Source organism: Salminus brasiliensis, chromosome 1 (genome assembly GCF_030463535.1).
Source record: "Salminus brasiliensis chromosome 1, fSalBra1.hap2, whole genome shotgun sequence".
Classification (NCBI taxonomy): Eukaryota; Metazoa; Chordata; class Actinopteri; order Characiformes; family Bryconidae; genus Salminus; species Salminus brasiliensis.
In genome coordinates this window covers 66,656,705-66,673,421 of record NC_132878.1, presented here as the reverse complement: position 1 = coordinate 66,673,421, position 16,717 = coordinate 66,656,705, and the positions used below count along the sequence as shown (strand labels likewise).

Sequence of the window (16,717 nt, the reverse complement as noted above, 5' to 3'; positions counted from 1 at the left end):
GCAGTCGTTAGCCAATGGCATCGCATTTTTTACATATCTGTCAATGTTGAGACAGACAAAATGTAATCCAGAAACCTCCCTGAACATCAGCTTCAGTGTGAATGGGTGGGGATGAACTACTGTTGATTGGTCAGATGCATGTAAATATAATGAGTTCAAAAAAAAAAAAGCTAACACCATTAACACACATCCACCTAATCACCCTACAGGAGTTTAGCTCCGCCCATTCATGCTGAAGTTATACGGAGGGTTTAGTTCAATAAGGCATGGTACAGGGTAGAGCATGCATCACGTATCGGTCTTGGGGGAACAGTCTGATTAGTTGCATTCTATAAAGAGCAGTCTGTTAGTCCTTAGAGGAAAAATATTGAATACAGGTCCTTTGAAGATGTGTCTTTAATGCCAGTCTTTGCCCTGGTAAGAGCTGACCAGTATGGCATTGTGACCCAGCAGATGTCCCTATGCTTGCAGGTGGTGCGAACAGAGAAGAACAGCTTGAACAATCGTTTCCTTCCCTGGGACGCAGTGGAGACTGAAGCCATCTTGTCCATCGATGACGACGCCCACCTTCGACATGATGAGATTATGTTTGGGTTCAGGTGAGTTGTGTGAGGGTTTTTGGGTTGTTTGTCTGTTTGTTTGTTTTTTCTCATCCCAAATGGCCTTTTTATTATTATTTTAATGATTTATGCTTTAGTCTATACCGCAGCATGAATAATTAATTTTTGCTTTAGGAAGGCTTGGGATGATGCACAGCTCTGTCTCTGTGCTAAGCACAAATATTTAACACACTGGGAGCTGTACTGTGATTTATTTTGGCATGTGGGTGTGGATTTTCTCTCCTTTGTGTCGCTGGAACACAAGAAGAACAAGCCATAAAAGAAACACCTAATGGCATTAGAGGGAAAGCACTGTCATGTTTTGTTTCATTAAGTCTGTTGACTACAGTACAGGACTGTAAAATGAACTGGAGCTTCATGTTTCAGAATAATTCTTTTTTTTTTGGTCAGTTTTTCTATGTGCTGTAGCTGCTCTTTTACCTGTCTGATACCCAGCGACAGAAGTCCTCTTGTAGTGTGGTGCATAAAGATTCCCCCCAAAAAACTATTGGTAGAGCCAGGATCACACTGAACATGCTCTCTACCAGTTTACACTAAGAGGCGAGTAAGGTGACCTGATTTAGAGATGCATTCTCTGAGTGCCATTATCATGAAAAACTAGGCCTGCTGTGAAGTCGACTAGCTGTGATGTGATTATCCATGATTTTATATCCAGTAGGGGGTTGTAATATATTACTTATGTGCAGCTATGAAGACACATCATCTGTTCCTTCACACCAGGCGAAATCACTTTGTCTTGATGTGGAATAAAAGCTACAAATATCTTTATTATCTGTTTATTGCTTTAATAGTCTTCATGTAGACTAACTTTGACTAACGGGTCAAATTGTTGCAAAAAGTCCAATAGCTTTTCGTTGTGGAACATAACATAACAAAACAGCTGTTTGTTGTTCTAGACGCATGTGCATTAGAAAGAACACAACATGTGTTGCACTGCAGCTTGTACTGTTTCTGCATAGAAAGCACTAAGGATGGTTCGTACCTAGTGCGGATGCGGACACAGCACGTTGCACATGCTCTAGCATCAGAGTGTCCGCATTGCTTGAAGTTCATACCTCGTGCGCGACTGACCCTGGCGTCCGCATACTTTTGTAAAAGTTGGTTGACAGACGAAGAATGATCACGGCGCATATGCGTCACCACACGGACTGGCTGTGTTGTTCAGGTTTTCGAGCTGTATGCGCCCTCCGCGGCTGTTCCATCTGCAGTTATGTCACTTTGGCTATGCACCCTATGGTGCGTCCCACGGTACGTGTGGCAAAAATAGACCCAGCGTATATTTTTGTGCTAGATGTACATTAGTCACCACTGCATCGCCACGTGGCACACGCAGCAGGTGTGAAAAGCTACATTGATTAGAAGCATATTGTCATCATTTTCTGCATCTGTTGTGAAATGGGGTACTACCATAATGAACAAATACTGGAAATTAGTATTCCAAAGCTTTGGGCCCGTCCTGGCGTTTTGAAATGGTTCCACTTTTAGACGTGATTACGCAATCATTGATTTCTTGCAGCATTCATTTGTTTTGGATCCAGTGAATGAGGTAATAAAGTCAGGAAATGTACCATGTAAAGAGAAGTTCAGTAAAACAGGCTTCTCTCTGTTAAGACTGGGTGAATTCTTTTTTGCACAGCAGTCTCGAGCACACCCTCATGTCCAGACTTGCGCACGGTGGCTACGCGTCAACGTGGTCATTTGACATTCATTTTACAAAGCACCCTTGGAATGTCTTCACCTATGTTTAGCAGCATCTCATAGACATGACTTCAGTGGCGAGTGTGTGACCTGCTTGGCTGTAGAGTGTTTTGTTGTAGATGTGATTGTGAGAGAGAGGCTGTTATGTAGCTGTGCGGTGCTGTGTTGGGTCAGTTGGAATGTTAATCATCTGATCCGCTGGGTATCTCTCGCCTGCTGTCGCTCTCTTGCTCTTGTTTTATATATATATATATATATATATATATATATATATATATATATATATATATATATATATATATATATATATTTATTTATTTATTTAAATATATTGACTTTTCAAATCTGCTATTGGCTCCGGTCACGCTGCCATTTTTTAACTTTTTTTTTTATGGAAGGTTGTAGTTGATCTGCTGCAGATTATTCAGATACAGTAACACAGTAGTGGACTAAAATACAAAGGAACGTACTTTTACAGACACTGGTGCTGTGTGGGCAAAGGTTTATCGTGATGCTAGCACACTGGAAACCCATGGGACTATGTGGGATGTTAAAGCAAAACACTGGCACCATCCTAACAAACCTCAGATTCTGTATCAACCTCCCTAGCAACATCTTTCAGCAACCGTCAGATATGGCATAGCAACCGGTTAGTAGTAGTCTTGCTATCTCCTTTGAGAACTCAGAAGCTCAAAGCCTTGGTGTAGTCATGGATGATCAGTTAACGTTCTCAAGTCCTGTTGCAAATCTGACTCGATGATGCTGATTATTTCCTGTACAACATCCGGAGAATTTGACCCTTCCTCTCTAGAGAGGCCGTCCAGGTGCTAATTCAGTCTCTCGTCACTTCAATACTTGACTACTGCAACTCTCTTCTGGCTGGTCTCCCTCTGCGCACCATCAGACCCCTGCAACTCATCCAGAATGCAGCAGCACGGGTCGTCTTCAATGTTCCTAAATTCAGCCATGTCTCTCCACTGCTGCGTTCTCTTCACTGGCTTCCTGTAGCTGCTTTCCGCATCAGATTCACAACCCTGACACTGGCCTACAAAGCCAAGACTGGACCAGTCCCTCCGTACTTGATGGCAATAGTCAAAAGCCGATCCGCACCAAGAGCCATTCAATCGTTCATCCTGCAAGACCCACGGAAGACGGAAGCGTCCAGGCTTTTTTCTGTCCTGGCACTGACGTGGTGGAACGAGCTTCCCCTGGGTGTCTGAACAGCAGAGTTTCTCGCTTCAAACGCAGACCGAAGACCCTCCTCTTCCACGAATACTTGGGCGACGAGTAGTGTAGAATATTATGGTCTCCATGTTGACTTTTGTGTTTAGTGGTATCTGTGCTAAGCTTAATTGTAGTAGAGCTCTAGCAACAATCGAACAAACTAGCAGCGTCATAGCAACTGCCAAGGACAGCATAGCAACAGCATAGCAACCACTTGGAACAGCATAGCAGTGTCAACTCCTTTTTAGTTTATTATTCTTATTGGCTTCATATTTTTCATGTGGTTTCATTTTTAACTCAATTGTTTTAACACAAATGAATTGTTCATTGTTTAACACAAATGAAGATCACCTTCAATGTTTTGTGTAAATCAAGGTTGATTGGTGTATGGGTGCCAAACTGGGTTTTTTTTAATTGTTACTCAAATTTAGTTGCTCCAATCAAAACACACACACACTATTTAAAAAGTGAAAACAACTGGGTAATAAATGACTAAAATAAGGCCTTAATGGCCTGACATGAATTACTATGCAATTTATACAGCTATTGTACACTGTTTGTTTACATGCTCTTTATAATGACTCTTTTTCTGTGCAGTTGTTCATTGTTCTGACCGTACCCCATTATATACTCTCAAGTGTATGTAGACACTATTTATCACAATAGTGATAAAATACTATCAACTTTTCCACCCACAGAAAGCCTTACTTTACCTAGTATTAAGATGTGCTATTTGTTTGTTTGTTTATTTAGAACTGCTTAATTAGATTAGTAACTGTTATTATTCACTAACTTTTATACATTATTGTATGGTATGTACAGTGTTGTTTTGGATGGACCACTTGGTCATATATGTATTTTTCAAATCTGCAGGTGTTATGCTGTATCTGCTTCTGGTTACTTTAGCAATTCTACTGCAAACTTTTCAAGCTTTTCTTCAGTGCTCACACGTACTCTGATTTCAAGCATAGTACTTGTAGTATTCTTTATCAGTTCCCCTGGTTCAATATTTTATCTCAAGCACTGTACAAACTTCTCCTTCAGAATGTACACAGACCCTCGCTCAGTCCTGTTTAGCTGCTCAGTTGCAGTCCTGATAGTGTTGAAAAACCACTAGACGTTTGTTACGTATGGTCTTTTTATGGAAGGTCAGTTTATGGTGTCTTGTTGCCCAGTTGCTGATGTGTTTTTAGACCTAATGTGAGTTAAGAAGAAAAAAACTGTTCCTGTTCTACAATGCTTTAAGAAAATTGTGTAAATGCAGTAAGTATAAAAGCGATTGGGTGGACCAGCGACCCCTCACAATATGAGGCTGGTGGAATGGGCTGGTAGTTTGAGAGCCTCTGGTGTAAACTTTCTTTTTCTCACTCTCTCAGGGTGTGGCGTGAGGCCAGGGACCGTATTGTGGGTTTTCCAGGGAGGTTTCATGCCTGGGACATAAACCACCAGTCCTGGCTGTACAACTCGAACTACTCCTGCGAACTGTCCATGGTGCTGACGGGTGCCGCCTTTTTCCACAAGGTAAAGGCTTCAGGGTTCTCTTCAGCAGCTCAGCCAATGGCACTACAGTATTGGTTATATCAACACAGTTCCTTTGTTGTGCCACAGTCTAGCTGAACACTGTATGATTAATGTCCGCTAGGAGTCGACATGTGCCTATTATGACATTTTGCCAGTTTGTGTGGAGCAGAAGTGAGTTTTTCCCTGCTGTCACCTTAACGGGGTGTTAAGGTGACAGAGTTAAGAGTTAAAGAGTTAAAATATCATTACAATATCAATACATGTAGTAGAAAGGCTAATTAGGAATGTGCTGAAGTGTTTTCATTTTAGAAAGAATCAGCTGGAGCATTTAATTATAAAGTAGGCAAAGAAACGAATGCGGATGTCTTAGCTTTTACACACATGGACAAAATTGTCGGTACCCCTCGGTTAATGAAAGAAAACCCCACAATGGTCACAGAAATAACTTGAATCTGACAAAATAATAATAAATAAAAATTCTATGAAAATGAACAAATGAAAATCCGACATTGATTTTGAACCACACTTCAACAGAATTATTCTAAAAAAATAAACTCATGAAAATAATGTGACCAAAGGGAAATGTTAAATTAAGGTCCACTAATTAGCATCACAGGTGTCTACAATCTTGTAGTCAGTCAGTGGGCCTATATATAGGGCTACGGGTAGTCACTGTGCTGTTTGGTGACATGGTGTGGAGGAAGCGAAGGAAGGAGTTGTCTCAGGAGATTAGAAAGAAAATTATAGACAAGCATGTTAAAGGTAAAGGTTATAAGACCATCTCCAAGCAGCTTGATGTTCCTGTGACTACAGTTGCACATATTATTCAGAAATTTAAGATTCATGGAACTGTAGCCAACCTTCCTGGACATGGCCACAGGAGGAAAATTGATGACAAATCAAAGAGACGGATGAAACGAATGGTAACAAAAGAGGCCAGAAAAACTTCTAAAGAGATTAAAGGTGAACTTCAAGCTGAAGGAACATCAGTGTCAGATCGCACCATCCGTCATTGTTTGAGCCAAAGTGGACTTCATGGGAGACGACCAAGGAGGACACCATTGTTGAAAACAAATCATGAAAAAGCCAGACTGGAATTTGCCAAACTACATGTTGACAAGCCCGAAAGCTTCTGGGAGAATGTCCTATGGACAGATGAACTTTTTGCCAAGGCACAACAGATGGAAAAATGAAGCATATCAAGAAAAGAACACTGTCCCTACTGTGAAACATGGAGGAGGCTCTGTTATGTTCTGGGGCTGCTTTGCTGCATCTGGCACAGGGTCTGTGCAGGGTACAATGAAGTCTCAAGACTATCAAGGGATTCTAGAGAGAAATGTTATGCCCAGTGTCAGAAAGCTTGGTCATGGCCGCAGGTCATGGGTCGTGCAACAGGATAATAACCCAAAACACACAGCTGAAAACACCCAAAAATGAGGAAAACATTGGACTATTCTGCAGTGGCCATCTATGAGCCCTGACCTAAATCCTATTGAGCATCTTTGGAAGGAGCTGAAACATGCTGTCTGGAAAAGGCACCCTTCAAACCTGAGACAACTGGAGCAGTTTGCTCATGAAAAGTGGGCCAAAATACCTGCTGAGAGGTGTAGAAGTCTCATTGACAGTTACAGGAATCGTTTGATTGCAGTGATTGCCTCAAAAGGTCGTGCAACAAAATATTAAGTTAAGGGTGCCATCATTTCTATGCAGGCCTGTTTCAGGACATTCATTGGCTAGTTTTCATAGCATTTCTATTTATTATTACTTTTGTCAGATTCAAGTTATTTCTGTGACCATTGTGGGTTTTTCTTTCATTAACGGAGGGGTACCAACAATTGTGTCCACGTGTATACTGCAAAAATAATTGCACCTTTATAATATACAAATAATAATGAGTGAGGTCCTGTGCCTGAGTGACATTTGGTGGGAGAAGCAGACCTGTTTGAAATGGTTGGAATGGAAAAGATATGACAGCAGTGTGTAAAACATGGTAGACTGAAGGATTACTTCACTTGACTACTGCAACTCCCTTCTGGCTGGTCTCCCTTTGCACACCATCAGGCCCCTGCAACTAAGAATGCAGCGGCACAGGTCATCCTTAATGTTTCTAAGTTCAGCCATGTAACTCGTCTGATGCGTTCATTTCACTGGCTTCCTGTAGCTGCGGCCTATATCAAATTCTACTACCGCGAAGCAAACCTGCGTTCTCCCTATGGTTGAGCAAATGCTGAGCTGCCTGTGTCACTAAAGTCCCTTTATGAGTGTGGAAAATAATGTGTGTGTGTTTGTGCACAGTACTACGCCTACCTGTATTCCTACGTAATGCCCCAGGCCATCCGGGACATGGTGGACGAGTACATCAACTGTGAGGACATCGCCATGAACTTCCTGGTGTCGCATATCACCCGCAAGCCCCCCATCAAGGTCAGCATGTTACAAGTGATGTGTGTGTCTGTGTGTGTGTTTACTATATGTATTTATATCTAATTATTTCGTTTATATGTATTAGGGTCCAGGAAGTCCATCTGTTTTCCATAAATAGACTGTCTAGACTGTTTTTTTGTTGTTGTTGTTGTTGTTGTTTGGGGGGGGGGGTTAACACATTATACAAAAGCTGGACATCGCTGTAAATAGGGAAGAATCCATTTTCCAAGATGTCCGATCTTCAATTGAGGATTTGTTCTGCCATTTGTTTACGAAGGGCAAACTGCAGTGAGTCAGAGACTCGCAATGTGGCTGGTAGAGAGCCCGGTTTCTCTCGCATTTTCCAATCATAACTGATTTTGAAAGGGGATTATACAGCTGGATTTTGGTAAGCTTTGGAAAGGCTTTGATGTTATATTCTCAGAGGCACGTTGTATTCTGTAAAGCATTTAATGAAATTTGCTATACTGTGCGGGATCTTATTAGTCAGAAGAATTCATCTGTGTAGTGCAAGCACCCCACCCTTGGAGCTCTATTATTGAATTACTCTTAATCTTTCTTTCTCTCTCTCTCTCACACTGTCTCACTTTCTCCCCCACCCTCCAGCCTACACCCTTTTCTCTGAAACTTTGGCAGAGGATTAGAGGAATCGATGGCATTCACAATATTATCATTGCAAATAAGACAACTGGTGGAATAAAAGGGGAAATCTTTCAGCTCATAGTAACACGATGATGTAATCTGTGAATCAATAAGAAAACAAGGGACTTCAAACCCAAACGTACTGTTTATTTGTTTGTATTTAAAAAATTTAACAGGAGAGATTGTTAAAAGCTCAATCAGCATGCTGGAACACTAGTATGATCACTATAGCAGCGTTACCATTGGTGTGATGCTGTTGGACATGCACTGTCTGAGATTTCTGTCTGTTTTTAATGCAAACACAATGTAAACGCCCACCCCCCATCCCCCCAAATGTCGTCCATATCTCCTAGAAGCAAATGTATGTTTTAAACCTGAGGTTTTAGAAATTCCCTTGTGTCCTCTCTGAACAGGTGACGTCTCGCTGGACCTTTCGCTGTCCCGGCTGCCCACAGGCCCTCTCGCACGACGACTCGCACTTCCACGAGCGCCACAAGTGCATCAACTTCTTTGTGAAGGTGTACGGGTACATGCCGCTGCTCTACACACAGTTCCGGGTGGACTCGGTGCTGTTTAAGACACGACTTCCGCACGACAAGACAAAGTGCTTCAAGTTCATATAGCAGCGCCGGGTGGGACGAAGCACAGAAATGGACTGGGGATGAAAGCGTACACTGGGCAGCTCTGTGGGCAGCTCATAGCCAGCAGGATCTTTCATCATTATGGACTAGAGAATTTCTTTTTGTTTTCTTTCTTTCACCTGAAACTTGACAGGCTTCAAGCTGAGGGAGAACTGATGAACTATTACAGAGAAAAAGCCTTTTATTTGATTTGAATTGTGTGTATGTGTGTGTGCGGGTATGTGTGGGTGTGTGTGTGTATGTATGCGTGAACCATCAGCAACCACTACTGGTCTCATTTGCACCACTTTCTGACAGTCTCTGAAGAAAAGAACAAATCTGAATGAGAAATGCACAGTTTTATTTCAAGGACACTTTCTAGCGGATCTCAAACCCAACATTTGAGCTTTAGAACTGACAGACTGGCCGGACATGCGGTCAAAGGAAAAAAAAATAATTAAAAAGACTCCGGGCAGATGGTCATCTCTCCTCTGAGAGCTTTCCCAGAGAGTTGTGGGAGAACTTGTTGGGGGGCAAAGGCGTTCTTGTCATTGCACTCTTTTATTTTGAACTCATTTTGCATTTATATTATATTATTATATTATATATATATATATATATATATATTCTCTTGTATATGAAAAGCACTGATGGTCACAGAAATTTTATTTGTTTGTGTTTTATGTGCAAGAGTGGGAGAGGGGGAATGTGAGGGTGGACTTTAGAAATGTGGGTTTTGAAATTAGGGCTGCACGATACTGATAAAATACCAGACTTATAATACATGTTGCGATCCAGATAGGTCTTGCTATAGTTAATCAATACCAGGACAAACAAATTTTATTTTGACCACATTCTTTGAATACAGGTTTTTAAAATTTCTATGTAATTCAGTGGTTGAAATGGACATAGTTATTTAGAGTGGGGGTTGGAGTCAGCTGTTCACTGTGGAGAAATATCCTCTAACACTTTTACAGTAGCATGCTGTGGACTAAAGCAGTTGTACAATCTGTTCCATCCATGGTGAAGGGGTACGAATATACAGTACCAGTTGAAGGTTTGGACACACCTGGTTAAATGTGTGCTGATGATCATCTTAACATTTGCTCCAAATGCCAGGAGGACCATATATTTGTTTTCCAAAAAGAAGACCTTGGGGACACACAGATAAACCACTGAAGTTAGGATGTCAGAGCTGGGACCGGTTCAAGTAGGCCTAAGTTGTAGGACTGTGGCAGTGTATGTGTGTGACACCATACAGCTACAGTGGACGTTAGTGGACATTTGCTAATTTGGTAAGACCAAACAATGGCCTTCATAGCCTCTATGACCAAATCGCCCCCTTTCAGTTCAACCTACAACTGGAAACTTAAGGCCCACTTGAAACCCCAGCTCTGACACTTTAAATACGGTGGACAAGAAAGGTGGTAAAATGTCCTTTTTTTTTCTTGAAAACAAAAATATGGTCGCTCCAGCATCTTTGGATTAGTCTTTAGATTGTGATGGTAGCACAACCATGGGAGTGCTCAGAACTATGGTACAGCACTGTCTTGGCCATTGGAGCTTTTAGATGCATTCAACTCTTCAGACATCTGCTTCCGTTCACCACCACTGTGAACAATTCTGACCCCGCATTCCTAGACGCTTGTGTGGGAACCTCAGACGTGTGTTCATCTTAACTGTGTAAGCGTGCAGAAGTTTAGAAAATTGAAAAGCCCCCCATGAGGAGTGTTCTTATTAAGACCCCTGTAAGAACACCCCTGGAACTGGGATTAATCAGGATGCTCCAAACAACGTACGGTAGTATTTGCACATTGCAGTCTTCGGTGCTTGCAGTATTTCAGACATATCGGTAATGATTAACACGTGATCTGCTGTGCAGCCCTAATTTAAACCTCCATGATTCTGAGATTTATTCGACTAGAGGGGCAAAAAGAATCATTTCCCAAAGCCCTCCCAGCCAAGCAATCGTCCTTATACAGCAGAGCGGGTGATAATGTCTTTCTGACCGCTTTCTCTGCTCCGTAATGATGATCATTAGGCTGGGAAAGGATCCTGTGTGTGTGTGTGTGTGTGTGTGTGTGTGTGTGTGTGTGTGTGTGTGTGTGTGTGTGTGTGTGTGTGTGTACTGAGACGCACAGGCCTTAACAGCGGCCATACACTCGAGTGAAATGGATCTGTGACCTGTTCATACAGCTTTAGAAGACTGCGGCAAATGGTCACGGTCAGGAGCAGTTCAGTCCATAGTGCTGCTAATGCTGCTCATAATGAAGGACATTGAGTAAATAGGAAATACTAGGAAGGTTTAAAACCTGTATCCGCTTCAGACCTGTGCTTACATTTGACCCAGACGTCAGGCTGGTGTTTGATGATGTGTTGATTATGCACTACTGTTCAAAGGTTTTAAGAATCACTCCATTATTTTTCGTCTTTTATGTTTATTGATAACTTATACAGTGTATATGAAAATATTATAAATGACAGAGATTTTGCTTAATATTTTGAATGTTTTAGGAACAGAAACCGTAAGATGACCAGTATAATGTCATTAATCTGTTTAGAATCCATTTCTGTAGGTTTTGTGCCTTGAGATTTGATCACCACTTTTGTAAATGTCTATTAGTACTTCTGAATCAGATCTTTTTTATTATTTCGTTTTTAATTCAATTTCCTAATGATTATGTAGAACCTTTAGCATCATTTTATACATCTATGTTGTTTTGGAACGTTCATTAAGATTGAATACAGTGAGTGCAAACCTTTGAACAGTAGTGTATTACAGGGAAGCAGATGGTTTAGGAGATGCTGGGCTACAGTACAATATACAATATCTGCATTTCATTCCTTTGACTGTGTTTCTGACCCTCTGCATTTTGTTACATTTCTCTAAAAGGCTAATCTGGGCGAGCTCAGTCCCAGTTTCACAATTGTATCACAACTGTATGTTTATGTATGTCAAATATCAGCCCACGATTCCCATATGGGTGCATCTCTACAACACACTACTATGACCTTTATAAAATGCTATGGTTCTGATTGGTGACCTTGTTTCCATTCATTGTTAGCAACATTAGCACACATTTCTTTAACTGTAACATGAACGTAAATGTTGATGTTGAGTGTGTGTGTGTGTGTGTGTGTGTGTGTGTGTGTGTGTGTGTGTGTGTGGAGTCGTTCATTCTCAAGTTTGAAGTCAAGATTAGAAAAGGTTTTTAAAAAGGAGTATAAAAAGAGGCTCTGCAGCCAGTGTGTCCTTTCAGAGGGTCTGAAATTAAAAAAGATAGACTGAACCGAGGCTTCCTCCTGATCTAAACCGCACGGTCGTCTGTCTGATCTCGTTTTTATTTCATGTGCTTTGGTCAGATGTGGAATGTGGGGTGAAAAAATAAAAGGCCTCTGTTGTCCAGTTTATTAGCACAATTCATACTGAATCTAAAACCCTGCATATCACACATCTGTAGAAGCTTTCAGACACAATCTGAAAACAGTACTTTTATTATTATTTTTTAAATTAATATAAAAAATAAAACTTTAAATGGACAAAAATGCCTGCCAGCACATTAACACACATCTGCTTTACAGATGCTGACTTCCCCACCTGTCTGAACACCTCGGACATACAAAAGTTTTAGCAGTGTTCTTTGTTTTTTTTCTGGTTGTTTCAGATTGGACCAGGAGCTGCCTTTTAATGAAACCTTTTATATGCCTGATGATGGCTTAGACTGTGTATGTATACATTTGTTGGAGTTCAGGGGTTGTGCTGTGTGTTGTTTTTTCTTTTTTCTGTTTTTTTTTTTTCTGTTTTGTTTTTTTTTTTGGTTGTTTTTCCTTCATTGCCACTAGTGCATGGAGTTTGGACGCTGAAGCAGAAGCACAGGAATCTGACTGACAGACTGTATCATTAGTGTGATCCTCCTAAACACTAATAAAGCAGCCCGTGCCATTGTCTCTGTAACTGCGTCTGCTTTGTGGAAATCTGTTCAATTAGTGAAACTAATGAATTTAACACGCTAAACTCCTCCCAGTGCCTGCATGTAAATCGAATTCGCGTGTGTTTGTGCGCACAAGTAAGAGAGAGCGAGAGATGTCTAAGACATCTTATTACAGGCAGGGATGTTCTCGTGTGAAGGGTTACAACTACCCCCTTTCTTTTCCCCCTGAAGCAACAGTGGCACAGCTGTTTTCCTTCATCCAGAACAGATTTAAGAAGTTGGAGTTGAGCCACAGGCATTCCTATAGGTGTTAAACACTCTCCCGCTGTAAGCTGCACAGTTCTTAAGCTTTCTTTTTTCTTTTTTGCTTCCCCTTCCACTCATTGTAAACACTGAACTCTGGATCTGATGACCTGTTTAAACAGCCTTCCATATGTGGAATTAAAGGGTTCTCTGACTTCTACTGAAAATTTCTGGATTAAAAATAATAATAATAATGATGATTATTTTGACCAAAAGCCTCAAAACCAAAATTATTTTGTGTACATCTGAATTGTTGGTGTATGCAGATATGTTGAAGGAAAAAAAAAAAAAAAAAAAAAAAAAAAAAATATATATATATATATATATATATATATATACACAAACAAGCAGCTGTTTGGAAATATGGGTAACATTATTAAATTTATATATATATAAATAAATGTGTGTATATTTATATATATAAAATGTAGGTGTGTATATATCTACATAAATATACATATATATACACATATATATATATATATATGTGTGTGTGTGTGTATATATATATCTACATAAATATACATATATATATATATAAATAAGTTAATGTTACCCATATTTCCAAACAGCTGCTTGTTTCTGTGCAGTGTATGCTCTTGCTCAACCACTAATTTTGGGTTGCTCTACTGCTACTATGTATTGTACATTTTAGTGCAATACTAACCATATTGAATCATCAATCAACTGAAACATTTCAGGTGGATTTCCCCTCTCTGTGTTCTGTTACCTCAAACTCTTGTGTTCTACCATCATCAAGCCAACAGTGAATGACTGTGCCTCCAAATGAAGCCCGCTTGATGACTGACAGGACAGTTGGGCCCATCTGCTTGTCCTTTCATCATCATGCCTTCAACACGTGTATTACACAGTACACACACTTCTTTCACTGTGTTTTACTGCAGCTGTAATCAGCCTGGCCATTCACTGTTTCCTCTTAATATCAAGGCTATTAAAAGAGTTACTCCTGCTTCTGTCTCTACTGTCTAGGTTAGTGAGGTCAAGATGTTGTATGATCACCACCCCACCTCATCCCCAACTAATCCCAAAAGTATTCCACTGCTCCACAGCTCAATGCTGGAGGGCTGTATACCCCTATAGTCCACACCTGGCATTAGACAAAGAGTCTCCTGAGAGTCTCTACAGTGACTAGACCAGCTGTGTGCATTTGCACATCTGTGTCAGTAATGTCAGCAACCTAAAGTAGCTAAATGCATTGTGTCCATAAACATTTGGACATTCAACATATGTTGTCAGATTGGTAAGGCTCTCTATCTACATTTGTTTCTGGAGCTTGTTTTTGTGCAGTGTTGAGGTGTGTTAGGTGTGTGTCATCCCAGGAGAGCTGAATCTGGATTCTGTGACATCACTGACGGGGAGAGGCACGTTTCCCAGTATCCCACAGCAACAGCCAGAGAGAGGGAGAGACTGAAAAGGCTCAGATTACAGCTCAGCCACATAGTGTACTGTAACACTCTTCACCTCTACTCTCCCAGGGCTCGTATCCAACACACATTTACTGCAAATCTATACCGCTTCACCCCACCCTCCTCCCGACCAGTGCGGACAAACCCGCAGCTACACAAACTCTGCTGGTATCCCTGCTCAGAGGGGTGTGGGGCTGCATTACTGAGGAAAGTCCCAAACCATGAACAGCTGGACTGATGTTGAGCTGCTGCTGCTGTATGTAAGTGTGCCTGGATGATTGGTGGAGCAGCTATAAACTTGATTAGTATGAAGTTTCCATTTTCTATAAGCAAACGTCTTATATACCAGCAGGACCAACATGATGCTACTGTTTACATTTACAGCGATTCAGAAACACTTACAGAATCAGCTCATAGAAATGCTTCAGTGCCTTTACCACTGCAAGAGCTGGAGTAAGACATAATGGATCACAATCACAACTACTGCTGTCAAACTGAATAAACTACACACACTGCAGATTCATACTGGATTAAACCACTCTACAATTATTACTGTCAGACTGTATACTCTACACACACTGCAGATTCATACTGGATTAAACCACTCTACAATTATTACTGTCAGACTGTATACTCTACACACACTGCAGATTCATACTGGATTAAAACCACTCTACAATTATTACTGTCAGACTGTATACTCTACACACGCTGCAGATTCATACTGGATTAAACCACTCTACAATTATTAGTCAGATTGTATACTCTACACACGCTGCAGATTCATACTGGATTAAACCACTCTACAATTATTACTGTCAGACTGTATACTCTACACACACTGCAGATTCATACTGGATTAAACCACTCTACAATTATTAGTCAGATTGTATACTCTACACACGCTGCAGATTCATACTGGATTAAACCACTCTACAATTATTACTGTCAGACTGTATACTCTACACATACTGCAGATTCATACTGGATTAAACCACTCTACAATTATTACTGTCAGACTGTATACTCTACACACACTGCAGATTCATACTGGATTAAACCACTCTACAATTATTACTGTCAGACTGTATACTCTACACACACTGCAGATTCATACTGGATTAAACCACTCTACAATTATTACTGTCAGACTGTATACTCTACACACGCTGCAGATTAATGCTGGATTAAAACCACCAACCACGTCCTTCTGGTAAAAGATTCAGACTATCAAACCCGCACAGCTACACTCACACGATGTATGCCATAAATGCACATAAAATAATTCTATGTGAAATTCATAAATTAATAACATTTGCATTGTCTTCTAGTCTCTTAGCCCCAATGCTTTTCAACAGTCTGTGTTTGTGTGTAATCTGTTTGTACGTCATACAGGCGTACATCAAGACAATTTACAAATGAAAGTGAATGTGAAATTAATGACCCACCCCTGCCAAATGCAATCCATCTCTAACAGAGCTTCTGTCTCCAACAGAACACAGCAGACTTCTTCTGAATGAATGTTTGGGTAGAGCTCTGGCATCCTTTAGTCTTTCTTTATCTACAACATCAGAGTGGTGCAGAACTGGTCTAAAAAGAAGGGTCGTCCTCAGAGATGGAATCTCAAAAGAGCAGCGTGGAGATATGCAGCTACATAGGAATGATATCTAGTCCTTTTGTAGAATATACCTCACAGAGAAGAGAAGAGAAAACAACTCCTCTGCTCCTCTGAGCTTCATCTCCAATGCCTCCTCTTCAGTGAAGCACTTGATAACAGAGGCGTGGTTAAGAAGTGAAATCTCTCTAAATGAGAGATTGCTTGCTTTATGACTGAGCTGTTTGTACGATTTGCTCTCCATGATGTCTTGCATGGCACTGAACCATTGTTGTCAACCATAAATGTGAGCAGACTGGACATTTGCCATGCCTAAAAAAGAAAAATTAGAATCAGGTGCAAAACATTAGCTGCAGATGATCAGAACATCATTAGAGGGGATTTTGGAGGACCTTGTCGTATTTAAACCTCAGACATTTCGTTTGGTGTGCTCCTGATTGTTGAAGAGAGTGGTATCACCATGTTGAACTCTCTGAGGCCTTCAGAAAGAAGGTTGTAGATGCAGAGGAGTCTGGAAAAGGGTTTAAAAAGATCCCAGAACACTTGGAAACCATCCATTCCACTGCAATTTACACAACTGCTAATGTGGCCAGGTCAGGCAGTCCTAGCAAGTTCAGCAGACTGCAAGATGTGTGAAGAAACCTCAAACCTAACCATCCTAAAATGTCCAGTCATAAGACATTCAAAACAT

The 16,717-nt window shown here is 40.8% G+C and overlaps 1 protein-coding gene across 2 annotated transcripts in view; it reads left to right on the top strand.

Annotated features, from left to right (window-relative positions):
* extl3 (exostosin-like glycosyltransferase 3) overlaps positions 1-12,704 on the top strand; it is a 35,132-nt gene extending 22,428 nt beyond the window's left edge. For both annotated transcript variants that reach the window (XM_072687123.1, XM_072687114.1), the window contains 4 exons: positions 472-599; positions 4,919-5,063; positions 7,359-7,487; positions 8,543-12,704. In XM_072687123.1, coding sequence (XP_072543224.1) covers positions 472-599; positions 4,919-5,063; positions 7,359-7,487; positions 8,543-8,752 — 612 coding nt within the window. In that variant the 3' untranslated portion in view covers positions 8,753-12,704. The remainder of the gene's footprint in view (positions 1-471; positions 600-4,918; positions 5,064-7,358; positions 7,488-8,542) is intronic.
* The last annotated feature ends 4,013 nt before the right edge of the window (positions 12,705-16,717 follow it).